Raw genomic sequence first — 15,159 nt, forward strand, 5'->3', positions numbered from 1 at the left:
ATAAGTAAAAAGTACTCAAATAGATGCGCATTTTCCAACACTGGATCGTCTTCGTATTTTACAGCTGTTGTAGCTTTAAAACAGAGATGTTCTGTTATTAGCTGTTGCCCTCGGAGGACACCTAAATTCATAGAAATATAGTATGCAAACATAAATAAAAAAGGCAGTGCATGTTTTTTAAGTGGTACATACAATAATGACGGATATAACAAGAAAAGCCCACCCCGAATGTTTGCGGTATTTTTTAATGCATTTACGTTTTCCTGATGCTTCGAACGACCTAGAAGATGGGAGGGAAGATACATGTCATGTAAACCAACTTGTGGAAACGCTTATAAAGTTCGCAGGATATGAAGCGAGTAAGTTCAGTTTATTTTAATTACTGAGTGCTTAGTAATTTTCGTTAATTCGTATTTTAGCCACAGCAAAAGAAACTATTATCCATGCATTGAACGATGGTATATTGATGCCCGTTTCTTCGGAATCAAGTTCACCACAGTCTGTCCTACCAGAATCCAAAAGAGTTCGTTTACCAAATTCCCAAGAGGTTAGAGTTAATTCGTCGCATGATTGGTATTGCTATGAGTGCCATTTACCAGGACTGCTTGTAAATTGCACCCAATGTTGGCGTTCATTTCATCGTTTATGTTATCGAAAAAATCCGGAGAGACCAAATTATGCAGTGCCTTCGTCAAAGAAGCAAAAAAATCGTCTGCCTGCTTTCAGTTCTGACACGGAATCTGATGCCGATACCGAAACTGCTGCTAATTGCTCAACTACTATGGACTCAGAATCTGAAGTAAAAAATAGTTTGTTACATGGGCGAGCAGTTCAAACAAAGCGATGTAGTACAAACGAAGTAATGTGCGACAATTACAGCTCTTGTTTGCCACAAAGTAGTCAAGTAGGGTCAAAAACCCCAACCGGCGATGGTATGGAAAATCAGACGCTATGTACTAGTTGCCGTCTGCTGAAAAGAGCAAATCTAAACAATCCTCCCAATCTACAATCGGACGAATTGAGTCATTTGATAAATTACACATTCTCCTATAATCGTGAGTGGCTAACTCACGATGTTCGAGAATATTTAAACTCTCAACGTCTGACCATAAAAGAAATTAATCTTATTAATTATTTGTTGCTTTATTCACCCATAAAGAGGATGAATGATATAGAAATTAAAATGCAAAGAAACGAATATAAATTCCTCACAGAATTTCTGGTTGATTTGTTAGATGTACAGCATAACATTGGTGTATTCTTTGGACGTAAGTTTAAGTGGTAATACCATTTTATAGATATTTTAATCACTTTTTATTTTATAGCCTATAGTACAGAAATGGAATCTACAAAATGGTTATTGAGAGATGTTGCCCACGACTTGTCGGAAATAAGACGTTGCCCTGACTGTTTCCGCTATTCTCATGAGAAGGATTCTATTATATGGTTTGCCAAACCGTGTGCTCAGCGTCATGAATTAATCTATGCAAAGCATAGTGGCTTTCCCTATTGGCCGGCAAAAGTTGTTCGTGTGCTCCCTAATAATAAGTTTGATGTACGATTTTTTGGAGGGACTCATTCAAGAGCTCTAATAGATGTACGTTATATTAAACCAATCGATTCGGATGTAAAATCTCTTAAGCTGGGAAATAGTCCAACAATGAAGAAAGCAATGGAAGAATTGCACTACCATCAAATATTGTCAACATATCCCCAAAGCAAATTCAGTTTCCATGCTAACCCACAAGAAACGGAAGAGATAATACGTACAGTATTGGGTATAAAACCGAAAACTTCGACACAGAAGGACAAGCGGGCCACAAATGGTAAACGCAGAAAATCTACAATGATTAGTGTAGAGGAAGATTTGGCTACTGATGGCCATATCGCTACATCACAACAATCTACGAAAAGTTCATCTTCCCAAGGATGTACTGAAGTAACAGTAGCATTGAAACGTTTAAAACCCCATCAAATCCCAGCGTCATTTTATAAGTCAAGCAATAATAGTATAAGTGAAAAAAGAACTACCAGAAAATCGGCCAAAAATTCCAATGAGAAAGATCAATCGCATGTGGTAAGAAAGTTTTACATTTGAAATTATGAATGGTCTAATTGTTTTTTTTTTTCAGTTAAAGAAAATGCTTAGAGAAATCGAAGAGGCCCGTAAAACAATAAACGACTACAAAATAAAAAATCAAAAAATTGAGGCCCAAAAACAAAAGCTTAGGGAAACAATTAAAAAGCAAGAACTAGAACGTAAAATAATAAAACGCAAACAATGGGTAAGATGGCATCCGATTAGGAAAAACATCTCTGTATTAATGGTTCCTTTTCTTAGTGTTATTGGTGTCTGTCGGAAGCAATCTATTTGTGTTGCTTTCGTGCTGCATATTGCTCTGAAATATGTCAATCACGTCATTGGAAAGAAGGACATTCCAAAGAGTGTAAAAACCCCAACAATGGATCCAACAAAAAGTCCTCAAACAATGACACCATCTCTAATGATTAGTTTTTTTATCGTTTTTTGTTTCTTTCGATTTTTTTCCTTTTGTTTCTAGAGATAAGCATACTGATGATATTTTACAAAAAAATACCCCAATTTTTGGTGTAATATTAAATGAGTAAAAATTTCTTTGTTCATTTCTATAATTTTTGAATTGAATTCAAAATGGATATTCGAGAACGAATAACCACTCAAAGAATATGATCATTGAAACTAGAAAAAGTCCATGAATTATGTATTTTGGTAATAAAAATCTCTAAAACCACATGGTTTGTATATTTTGATCTTATATTTACGAAATATCTTTATAACAGTTTTTTAACTAAAAAGTAATAGATTTTTCCTTTATTATCAACCACCATTGGGGCTTTTGTCTAGATGGTCACTATTAGAATTTTGCTCCACATTCGATGTTGGGTGAGATTCATCTCTCACTTCTTTTGTAATGTCTACATTGTTACCCTCTGTAATTTCTTTGCTCTCCTCTCCTGTTCCCTTTTGTTTTTTCCACATTTTTGCAGCTGCCAACAATTTAAGATTTGGCCTAGCCATTTCATCTTCAGGAAATATATAATCGAACACCTCCTCCCAACCCTCTTCCACACCAGTGTCTGAAACAATTTTTTGACGCTTCTTGACACGTCGAGGCATTTTTTCCATAACCTTTTCTAAACTTTCGCTATCGCCCGATTCACGTTCAAAGTCACGCCATGCCTCCAATAACAATACTCTAGATTCTTTGTCCTGAAGTTGTCTTAGGGTGTCATTGGCCCTTTCGTAAATGCGACGTGCTAAACGTACATTCATATCTGTGTCTTCCTCCCCACCCAGCTGTGAAGTTAGTTCGAACTTCGCATATGACATCCAAACTTTAACATGTTGTGTTCTTTCCAGTAGACGCTCATACAATTGTCTCGCTAACTCGTACTCTGCCTGTCCAACTTCAAAATCTATATAAGCTTTCCACAAGAGTTCAGGCATATCGAGACGTGGTTGTTGTATGGCTAATTCATATATAGCTCTAGCCCTATCTGTATCTCCTAGAAGATTTTCGAGCTCAGCAAATTTCATCCATGTAACACAATTTTCTGGGCCAAATTCCAAAAATTTTTCATACAATAAACGACAACGATCGAATTCTCTCAATTGAATCTCCAACTCAATATAGCCTCTAAACAACTTATCTCGGGGACACATTCCAATAGCCATTCCCAATGTTTTGCGAGCTTTTGCCAAATCTTTGCAGCGAATTTCAAAATGGGCATACATTAACCAGATTTTACTGAAAGTGAATTTTTTATGTGGTATAAGTTCGAGGCAAGTTTTGTAAATTTGGCGTGTACGTTCAATGTCTTCTGTTTCTAGCTCTTCGTAGAGGGCATAGTTTATCCACAGGTAAATGTAACGTCGCCAATAATTCTTTTCATTTGCAGGTGGTACATTTGAAATTGCCCGTTCATATGTTTCTCGTATGACATCAACGTCTCCTTCACCTGAAATATTTGTAAATATTAAGAGCTATTTAACGTTTATCAAACAAACATCACCCAAACCTTCAATCAGTCTTAAGTAATCGAACCATGCATCATAATTCTGAGGGTTTGAGGCCACCTCTTGTTCATATTGGAATTTCCTCTTTGATACAATGACGTCCTCAATTCCTGCCCGATCGCCATACTTCTTCTCATGGATGGTGTAGGCTTTGTAAAGCTCCTGTGTTTTGTCTTTTGGCAAATGATCTAAAGCATATTTATAGATAACACGAGCCCGATCATGCTCCTTTTGTCCTTCCTCGAACCTTGCAAAGGCTATGAACAAACGTTCATCGATGTAATCATCACCAAAGAATTCCACTGCTCTTTCGAACACTCTACGGGCTCCATGTATAAAGCCATGGGACTCTTCAAATCGGGCAAATTTAATCCAATTTTTTACATCCGGATGGACATACACAAAACGCTCATAAATTGCACGGGCTCTATCGATTTCCTTGTAACGCAACTCAAAGTTCACATAAGTGGCCCAAGCCTGCTCTTCTGGTTGCCATTCCATCCATCTTTCAAACACTTGGCGAGCTCCTGCAACATTTTCCAACATTTCTTCCATGTATGTGTATTTGTACCAAAATTGGTTGACACGAGGCATTATTGTTACAGCTCGATCCCATAAATTGCGGGCATGATTGACTTGTTTGTTTTTCATTTCCATTTCGGCATATTTCAGCCAAATGGTAATGTTACGATGTTCATTGTCCAGTGCTCGTTCCCAAATAGATCGGGCTCTTTGGATCTCCTTCTGTGACTCTTCCCATTGGGCATATTTTATCCAGTGGCTTACAACCATGCGATTTTTACGCAAATTGTCTTCGAATGTTTTACGTTTGCGCTGCTGATAGTCAGCTAATTCTGCTGGATCTGAAATTTTTTGTTTGGGCGGAGGTGGTAAGATTTCCAGATCACGTTCTTTGGCCTCTCTCAGAAGCTGCTCGGCAGTAATTTGGACCTCAGCCGGAGCTTTGTTCTTCACCTGCAAGCAGGAACACGAATTAATATCATGAAATTGGTGATGTACAATTCATATTACCTTTGCCACTTTAGGCATCTTTTGTGGTCTCTCCATGTTGTATGTCTGTGCTAATATTAATAAAAAAAACCTCTGAAATCCTCTTCAAAACGTTGCTTGTAAAAGAAAACAAAAAACAAATGTGACAGTTGTCAATAATCATAGCGAAAGAACAAAGCCACAGAGAGAAAAAATGTAGCCGACATAGTTTTAGCGACGGCGCAACATAAGTCATGTTATTATCGACGGAGCTAATATGTCGTTGAAGAGTGAATCAAAACAGATTAATCTGCAAACCCGAAAGGCAGCTTTATCGAGTATTTATTATAGGGAGAATTTGTATCCAAAACATTAGATTTGTAATATATTTTCGCTATAGAATATAGAATGCGTTTCTAATAGTTAATTTCACTAGAGATGCATAACGGCCCGTAATAAAAAATAGCTGGCATGATTTCCGTGCATAGCGGCCTTAACAACAATAACAAAGATAAACGGCGTTATATTCGACTGACTTCTATCTATAGGTTCATGCAATAGCAGAAAATCGATAACTCGATAACTGTGTACCGCTGACATTTAACAAATTCGATTTGTTTGTGTGGTTCTACAGTTGGGGACGTAGGATAAAAAAGTAGAAAAAGTTGTTACAATGGTTTTCCAGCTATGTTCGTCCCTTCGGGGTTCCGGGGTTCGGGGTATGCAAAATTTAAGTAAAACACGCTGGATTAGCACATCCTATATGGTAAGAATATTAATAAATTTATTATATTCAGATATATTCATTGGATAATTATGTAATCCTTCTACATACATAGTAATGTGTTCACATAGCAAAAAATTTATAACATCTTTGATAAAACTGTAATAAATATTGTGTAATTTATTATGAACTACAATTTTGTAATGCCGGCATGCAAATATGTATATGAAAAAAGCTAAAAATAAACTTTTAGTAATGCCGTAATACCCAAAGACCGGGTGCATTTACAAAGACGAATTGCCTATCACGTCCTGTATGTTTTATGGAATTAGGCGGAGATATTTTTCAAGTTGTGTATTTGCAATTGGTTTGTTTTTAGTGTTTGACACTAAATCTATTGCTTATTTTGTCAAACAACGGTTTACTTTTCTAGCGCTAACATACAATAGGAAATCCTGAAAGGATTTTAAACCAGTTATCGATTCATAATGGTGGATGATAGTACACTGACAAAAATGTTCCTATTTTTTATTAAAAAATGCAATATTTGCAAATATGTTACTGAGAAATTGGTAACAGAGTTTCGACTTATTCCAATAAGCCGGTTATAATATGATTAATTTATATAAAAGTACCGACCTTTCGGACAGGTTTCGCTGAGGTAAAATTGATTTTTTAAACTTAAAGTAGTTTTCTATGTTTGGAAAATGCCGACCAAAAATCAAATTTTCTTTTGAATTACGAGTATTTACTTTCGACTTCGTAACAAGTCAAAGTGAATTTTTAATTAGTTAATTGTATTTACGAAATTCGTCTAATCCACTTTTTCAAAATCCTCTTAATGATCTTTTAAAATAGCCACATTTGGCGGCTTTGAAATAAAAAATTAGATATTCGTTATTTAACTTCGAAGAAAGGCGAATGTGTTGTAATTTTTTTATGTCGACTATGACAGAATATTTGACCCGCATTCTCATGAACCGTACTATGGACATATTTGTGATTTTGCCTATATATTCCATATGTCAGTTATAGACTTAACTGCTGAAAATTTCAGTAAAAGTTAACCGGCAGTTAAAGCCTAACAGAGCTACAAGAAAATTGCTGTGAAAAGTATTATACCAAGATCAGACATCCTTTCAGGTTTCTGATGGGGCACATTAATGTCAAATTAAAGTGATAAAAATTGCGAATTTAGGGCATGATGTGATGGACGACGATGTACAGTGAGCGTCATAATAAAGAATAAGATTTTTTTTTTTTCAAATTATATTTTATTTTAGCATTTATATTTACGATTTTATTAAATTGTTTTCTTGATTTGTCAAGAGTTTTTAAATCTCAACATAAACCAAAAAATCAAAACTAAATACGTAATGCAGCAAAGCACCTTTCTAAAGAATTTATTCTGTGCAATATTTATTTTATTTTATTTATGTCAATTATAATTAACATTGATAGCTTGGAAAGTAAGGTTTTAATCTCGCAAGGTGTAATTATTAATTTATTTTGACGCTCACTGTAGATGGGAATATGTCGAGAAGACTGAGTTCCTAAATAGAGAAATATGTGGCAAAATTGTCACCAATATTTTTCAATTAGGTCTGTGCGGATTCAATCTATCGTAGAGAGTAAAACTCAATTATGATTTTATATAAGTTATTCGAGGCGCTGGTTCGAATAAACGAGACCACAAGAGGACTTCGCGGAATTTTGGACTGGTACAATTTAAATAAACAACGTAGCTTTATTTTCATTTTATATCTATTCCTTATTTTAGTTTTTTTTTTAATTTTATTTAAATTTGTATTATTGTATTAGCTTATTATTTGTTTAATAGATTATTATTTTTTTCTGTTGGTTTATATTGAGTATTTCTTTTATATCATTTTTAATATTAACTCTTTTTTTATCTGTTTTAAGTTATTGATTTGAATCTAACTCCTGTTTAATATGTTCAAAACTATTTATTATATTCTGCGCTTTTCTGTCTTTTTTTAATGTACGATTAGTTGTAATGTTTTTGTATTTGTATTGGATCCCAATATGGCCTTGCGGTTTGGATTCAAAAAGAAAGAATATACTAAACTAAAATGTAATGAAAAATTCCAACAAATTATCTTTGTCAATAGAAAAGAAATCCCTAAATCGCTTTATACATAGAAATACATAACCATGAACCATACCGTATAATTAACAAATAATGTTATTCCTTTGTGCTCATAAAAAGCTACGTCATCAAATCTTAACACAATCAGTTTTAACCGAATAAAACAAGAGATTTAAAAACATAAAAGTCAAGTGTTATCTGCATCAATTTAAAGGCATCTCTCAAATCGAAAGATAAAAGAAATAGAATTCGCATACCTATCTCTCAATGTACATGATATATTTTTTTGCTTAATCACTCAGTGATACCACTCACTATTTACAAATCTCTAAATTTTATCGGGCACTTGCTAATATCGATATTGAGCACTTTAAGTTGTTAATTTTTTAAGTATTGGCAATTTATTTTACCAATTCTATCATATTGATATACGTACTTTATTCATCCATTTGTTAATAGTACAGTCATCCATCCATCCATTTATGTTTTTACCCAGCGGCGTAATGTGAGAGATCTTGTTATCTATATTCTTTAAGAAACCCCTCTAAATTTTCTTACAGAAATGATATGCAAAAATAGGTTCAAATTTCTATTTATTTTCAGTTTCATATTTCATAACAAGGCATCTTTTGCAGTTCACATTACGAACATAACTCTACATTTTATCGGGCACTTGCCGAAATTATCTTTAAATCGATATTGAGATATTTGAGTTGAGTTGCTAATTTGTTTTAAGTATTAGCAATTTATCATATTGATAGAATTTAACGATCTATCCGAATAATGATCCAATAGTTATTGTAATACTTCCATCTACGTCATAACCCAGTGTCGCAAAATAAGATATCTCTAACAAAAGACTTGGCACGACATTTTGTTTAGTTCTGAGATATTTTGTAGATGTAGTTGTATATTTAGGTATGCCTCGGTAGACAATAGCACGTCAAGTTTAATGAATCATGTAGGAACGATTTCTGTCTTCAAGTTAGATACCCGATTTACTCTACTGGGTTATTATAACCAAAATAGCTCTAAGCATAAATGTTACCACACACTAATACATTTTCCTGTAAACGTGATAGAACAAAACTCAACGAAGAACATCAATCAACCAAAAATTACGTATTGCTTTTATAGACATCATTACACAATTAAAAAAATTGGTCGATACCTGTTTAATATTTAGGTAGGCATATACGTATGACATGATGGTGGTATATGAAATAAATTTCTTCAAAAGGAAGTGAATTGTTCACGAAATATGGACAATTCAGATTTGTACGTTTTTTGAATTCGTAAACCAGCCCATGGGCTTCTGTGTAACTTTGTTATGATTGACCATTGGGCTTTAAAATTACAAATAATGTATGAAAATGCTCCTATGAGAATATGGTTTCTAGACCCCATGTATAAATTGATCGATTCATAATGAATTGGTCTAGAAATGAGTTGCTTCCATCTTTTTGATCGCCAAGATTCGATGGAAAAATCATATGGTTACTGTTTAATCCTCTAAACACCCAGGTCGTTGGAAACTCGCCTTCGAGCAAAAAAAAAATGATTTAAGTTTAAATGTATTGCATTTAAATTTTTAATAATTGGTTTTATTAAGGAAAGTTTAGGATATCTATATATAAGTCGTATAAATTGTATTTCTATCAATATGTAATCCAATATTGGCCTTTATTGATTAATAAAAATTGAATTGAAAATTTAAATATAAAAAACATTAGTAAAAAATTTACAGCAAGCACTGACTGGATTTCAACGTAACGATTTTTATTGTTTTGTTTACAGCCTATGTGATAAACCCTTATTAGAATGGGGCATTACAGGGTTAAAGCCGGTATTAGGTTGGTATTATCGCGCTATAATAGCCATGGTAATTTATTTAACAGAAAGTAAATATTTTCAATTGTTGAATTGGATCAAATATGTATTTTTTCTGTTTTTGCAGATTTAATATTTTTCCAGCGGCTAAACTCGAATTTAGTAACCATTTTTTAGGAATAATCACTTGGTATGTCATTCAACCAGATGATGAAAATTGGCAAAATTTAAGGGAATATGTACCAACTCATTAGAAATATCTATTTCCTATGGAATTTAAAATATATGTTTGTCCATTTTATCGACAGAACTAATGGGTTGTGTACCTTGCTCTTATGAAAACACGTCTAATTCCAAGCATTTTATACCCTTCACCACTACTGTGGTACAGGGTATAATAATTTTTAACTATCCCAGCAAAAACTAGGTAATCACATCTCATTACAATTTACATTACCAGGAGTAAAACTGTAATTACACAGTGCATTACATTGCGGTGTGTTATAATGACTAACTTGTAATGACAATAATAAATACTTCTCGGTAATTTTCGAATTGATATTCTCAAAATGAAATGCATTTGGCTGTTAATGACTTCATAAAATAGAATAAATTATGGTGTCATTAGATATAATTCACATAATTGAGCATTTACTTAAAAAAAACTCAAAAAGAATATTTTATGTAACGATAATTCTGAAGATTTTTCCGTTAAGAAATATTCTCCACGAATATTTCACAATAATTGGGTTTTAAATTAATGACATTACCATATTATGTTTTAAATAAATGCTATTATACCTCATTCACATTACACTTTCAAAATCGACGTCACTAGTTTTCAACTGTCATGTGGCTTATAAAAAGGGATATATAAAATCCACTTTTAGTAGATTTTGAACATAATGTGAATGGGCTATTAGGTATATTATAACGTAATTCACGAAACCAACTCCCTTAAACAACAACATTTATTTCTATTTTAAGTGTGAAATTTGCGTGTAATCTTATTTAGATGATTTGTACATTTTTGTTTATTTCTACAATATTCGATTCTATTCAAGTAATGTTTATATTACAGCATTACTCGCCATATTTTGATACATTGTAATCGGCTACATTTGGTTGCCTGATACAATAAGTGGCTATTTTGCAATCTTTGGTATGTCTACGAATAAGTGATTACATATTAGGTGATTATATGCTTTAAAAGCACTACTTATTTCATGGCCAAAGGTATGCCTGGGGAGAAGTACTTTCCTCCTAGGACATGCGTATGTAAATGTAATACAGAGCGATGCCAATTAATAAGTGGTTATTGATTTTTAAACAGGTTTACCTACAAGATTACCGGGTAATGAGAGTTTTTGCTGGGATGTCTTGGCCCCTAATTTTTTTCTTACTTGATTAAAATCTTATATTAATTTAAATAAATGTTAGACTCGAAGGTGGTTTTTAGATAAATCTCTTCACGTGCCATTATGTCAAATTTCACCCTCTCTCACTTACTTCTCACTTACTTATTTCTTAAATACTGAACCAACAAGACAACTTTTGTATGCCATATTTGCTTTGTGTTTTGAAGCTCTTCATAGTGACTGGTATATATCACTGAAAAAAAAACTATTTTTTGTTTTTTGAATATTTGTCTTTAAATCACCAATTAATAACAAAAGATATTCATCAATTGTTATATACATTTAAAAATTAGTGTTTTTATAATATGGTGGATCCAAATAAATTTTGATTTTAAATTTTGTTTTAGAAAAGTACGTGAATAGGAGATTAATTGTTAGACACATCTGTTTTGTTACTACGCTTCTAGTTTTCTGGAATTGCCATTTGGCTTAAGTGAAAGGTCCGTTCTCAAACCTATATATGTTTGACAACAAACATTAAAAGAATCGGAATCACTATGAGACGTAACACACAAATGCTTTTACGAACCTTTTGAGTATGCTGAATCAATACTCAAAGAGAGGTTTTTGAGTAAATTTCCATTTTGCTTAACCAGTCAGTTGATCAATTTTCAAAACTAGCTTCAAACACTACGGAAATGGGTTTGTTTAGCTACTTTTTTTTTTTTAATTACCATATAATGATCATTTTTTAACAATTCACAAAATAGTCATGTGCTAGTGGTTGTTGAGACCAAATTTTAATTGACAACCACTTACATATGTTGCTAAAACTCTCTTGTTTTATTTAATTGTAGCATTGTGGATGGATATCGACTGTATCCAATTCTAGGTCAATAGACAGACATTAACGTACCATAATGTTTTTTTGTTTTTCGTGTAAAAAACATTTTAAAGCAAAATAACAACACCTCCAACGGTGTGAAACACTTGTGCCTATGATTTTTTTTATTGATACTTAGATCAGAATAAATTTTAACACTTGAAGAAAAATGTAAATAGAACCGGTTAAACAATGCAATAAGTTCTAATGCATTAAAATGTTGAGCTTGAGTTACAATTAAAATACAATTGCTATAACAACAACAATCATAAAAATAAAAAAATAAACACTACAACATTCATACGATAATCCTCACATTTCAAATAACATGAGCAGTATGCCATACATTTTCTATATGGGAAAGGCAAGCAGACAGGCAGGCAGGCAGGCAGAATATAAAATGCTCGTTATCTCTTGAGTAAATTTTCCATTTTGCTGACTTTCAAATTTGAGCTAAAAGTCACTCGTTTCTTTATTTTATTAAATGCTGTAGTAATAAAAGTATAGATTATTCTGTCTTGTGCCTCACAAGGTGAAGGAATGGTGAGGAGTAGTGTTTGCCTTTTTTTTTTTGCTATTACAAAGATTTACTTACACGTTTTTTGTTTTCTAATTTAAATTTTAGGCCGCCAAGAGTTATCGTATTGAAACCGATACTTTCGGAGAACTAAAGGTACCCAGTGATAAATATTATGGCGCCCAGACTGCTCGTTCGCAAATCAATTTTCCCATCGGTGGTCCCACGGAACGTATGCCCAAGCCAGTTGTTCAGGCTATGGGTATTTTGAAAAAGGCTGCTGCTGAAGTAAACAAGGAATTCGGTTTGGATCCCAAAATTAGCGATGCCATCTCAAAGGCTGCTGATGATGTAATATCAGGAAAGCTTTATGATGATCATTTTCCTTTGGTCATATGGCAAACGGGTTCGGGCACTCAAAGTAATATGAATGTTAATGAGGTGAATAGATTTGCAATGTTATTTGTTTCTATATGGCTGTTGATCATGTAATACGTTTGGTTTGGCGTTATCATTTTATTGTGTAATATTGTAGGTAATTAGCAATCGTGCCATTGAATTGTTGGGTGGAAAATTGGGATCAAAGGATCCCGTTCATCCCAACGATCATGTCAACAAATCTCAGAGCTCAAACGACACCTTCCCTACCGCCATTCATATATCCGTTGCTTTGGAACTCAATAATAACCTTAAGCCCGCTATTAAAATTCTTCATGATGCTTTGAAAGCCAAGTCCGAAGAATTCAAGGATATCATTAAAATTGGTCGTACTCACACCATGGATGCCGTTCCTTTGACCTTGGGTCAAGAGTTTGGTGGCTACACCCAACAAATGGCTTATGCTTTGGATCGTATTGATGCTTGTCTGCCACGCGTCTATGAATTGGCTTTGGGCGGTACAGCCGTTGGTACAGGCCTAAACACCCGCATAGGTTTTGCCGAGAAGTGTGCTGCTAAAATTGCCCAACTAACTGGTTTGCCTTTTGTGACCGCTCCTAATAAATTTGAAGCTTTGGCAGCTCGTGATGCCATGGTTGAAGTTCATGGAGTTTTGAATACCATTGCTGTGAGCCTCATGAAGATTGCCAACGATATCCGTTTTCTAGGTTCAGGACCCCGATGTGGTTTGGGAGAACTAATGTTACCGGAAAATGAACCAGGTAGCTCAATTATGCCCGGTAAAGTTAATCCCACACAATGTGAATCCATGACCATGGTAGCTGCTCAGGTTATGGGTAATCAAGTTGCTGTCACTGTTGGAGGTTCGAATGGTCATTTCGAATTGAACGTTTTCAAGCCCTTGGTGGTTTCGAATGTTTTGCGGTCAATTCGTTTGTTGTGTAAGCGCTGTGAATGGCCATTTTATTTAATCTAACTAACATTTTTGTTCTCTTCCTTAGCCGATGGAAGCCGAACTTTCACTGCCAATTGCGTACAAGGCATTCAGGCCAATAGAGACCGCATTGACAAGATTATGAATGAATCTCTGATGTTGGTTACCGCCTTGAATCCCCACATTGGCTACGATAAAGCTGCTAAAATAGCCAAGACTGCCCACAAGAATGGAACAACACTTAAGCAAGAGGCAATCAAATTGGGCTATTTAACAGAAAAAGAATTTGCCCAATGGGTTAGACCTGAAGATATGTTGGGCCCTAAGTAATTAATTTTTTTGAAATGTATTTATTTATGTCGACAATAGGATAACATCAAAATTTCGCTAAATATAATTTATGCAAAAAATCCAACAATGTGTGTTATAGTTTTTATCGTATAGGATGGTAGGATTAATACTCAGAGACGATAAAAGTATCTTTGTTTTAAGAGTAGAATGGGAACCACTGGATTGCGGAATGGGAACCGCAGTATGATACTTTTATGAAAATATTTATCGTTTGTACCTCAAAATAAAAACCCTTAAACCGTACCTACAAAAAAATTCTGATTCTATCCCGAAATTAATTGTCCCAATTAATTTTTTAATTTAATTCTTTTATCATGAAAATTATAGTACCAATCACATTTTTAAAAAATATTCAATAAAGTAAATCCCTGAGGAAGATGAAAATTCCCATCGCAACGTAGGATAAAAAGATGAAGTAAATAATCTTTTATTTGCATAAACTCATGACCTTGAAAGCCTGACTAGAAATTCTAGAAATCATAACAAAAACGAGGATACAATCGATATTTTTCTAAAGAAAAAAATATTTGATTAAAAAATTAATTGATTTGCAAATTTCAATTAATTTTTTAATTGATTCAAATAAGCAACTCAATTAATTTCTCGAAATAAAAACTTTATTTTTTTCAATTACTTTCTTAACTGACTTACCCCCATTTTCATGAAGCTCCGTTAGTGATCCGTTAGCTAACGAACTTTTAAACCGTACTATGGACATTTCTGGCAATTTGCCTATATATTCCATATGCCAATTAGGAACTTAACTACAGGAAATTTTTCAGTTAAAGTTAACAGGAGAAAAGATAATTTAAATTTATTTTTTTTTTAACTGGCAGTTTAAGCCTAACGGAGCTACAATAAATGGCCGTTAGTGTTTTTAGTTTGATTAAAAAATTGTTTGAAATAAACTTTTATTTCATATTCATACTTTATTTGTAATTTCAAAGCCCATGGCCAATTATAACAAAAGTACACAGACTATTCAGTCTACTAAAAAATACATAAA

The 15,159-nt window shown here is 33.5% G+C and overlaps 3 protein-coding genes across 4 annotated transcripts; 2 read left to right on the forward strand and 1 right to left on the reverse strand.

Annotated features, from left to right (window-relative positions):
* The first annotated feature begins 56 nt into the window (after positions 1-56).
* Positions 57-2,771, forward strand: LOC142228446 (zinc finger MYND domain-containing protein 11). Its single transcript, XM_075298875.1, has 5 exons — positions 57-359; positions 420-1,268; positions 1,326-2,077; positions 2,133-2,285; positions 2,342-2,771. Exons 1-5 carry the CDS (start codon positions 197-199, stop codon positions 2,510-2,512), a joined length of 2,088 nt encoding a protein of 695 aa, XP_075154990.1. The 5' UTR covers positions 57-196; the 3' UTR covers positions 2,513-2,771.
* crn (pre-mRNA splicing factor crn) lies at positions 2,738-5,232 on the reverse strand. Its single transcript, XM_075298874.1, has 3 exons — positions 5,090-5,232; positions 4,060-5,032; positions 2,738-3,999 (listed from the first exon to the last, which is right to left on the reverse strand). The coding sequence occupies exons 1-3, from the start codon at positions 5,123-5,125 to the stop codon at positions 2,858-2,860; spliced, it is 2,151 nt and encodes a 716-aa protein (XP_075154989.1). The 5' UTR covers positions 5,126-5,232; the 3' UTR covers positions 2,738-2,857.
* A 420-nt stretch (positions 5,233-5,652) lies between these two features.
* On the forward strand, positions 5,653-14,220 carry LOC142228447 (fumarate hydratase, mitochondrial-like). 2 transcript variants are annotated; one of them, XM_075298876.1, is made up of 4 exons: positions 5,653-5,813; positions 12,578-12,910; positions 13,005-13,809; positions 13,870-14,220. In XM_075298876.1, exons 1-4 carry the CDS (start codon positions 5,721-5,723, stop codon positions 14,130-14,132), a joined length of 1,494 nt encoding a protein of 497 aa, XP_075154991.1. In that variant the 5' UTR covers positions 5,653-5,720; the 3' UTR covers positions 14,133-14,220. The 2 variants fall into 2 exon arrangements, with proteins under 2 accessions (XP_075154991.1, XP_075154992.1); XM_075298877.1 differs by lacking the exon at positions 5,653-5,813 and adding an exon at positions 12,360-12,495.
* The last annotated feature ends 939 nt before the right edge of the window (positions 14,221-15,159 follow it).

This window comes from Haematobia irritans, chromosome 3, assembly GCF_050003625.1.
Source record: "Haematobia irritans isolate KBUSLIRL chromosome 3, ASM5000362v1, whole genome shotgun sequence".
NCBI lineage: Eukaryota > Metazoa > Arthropoda > Insecta > Diptera > Muscidae > Haematobia > Haematobia irritans.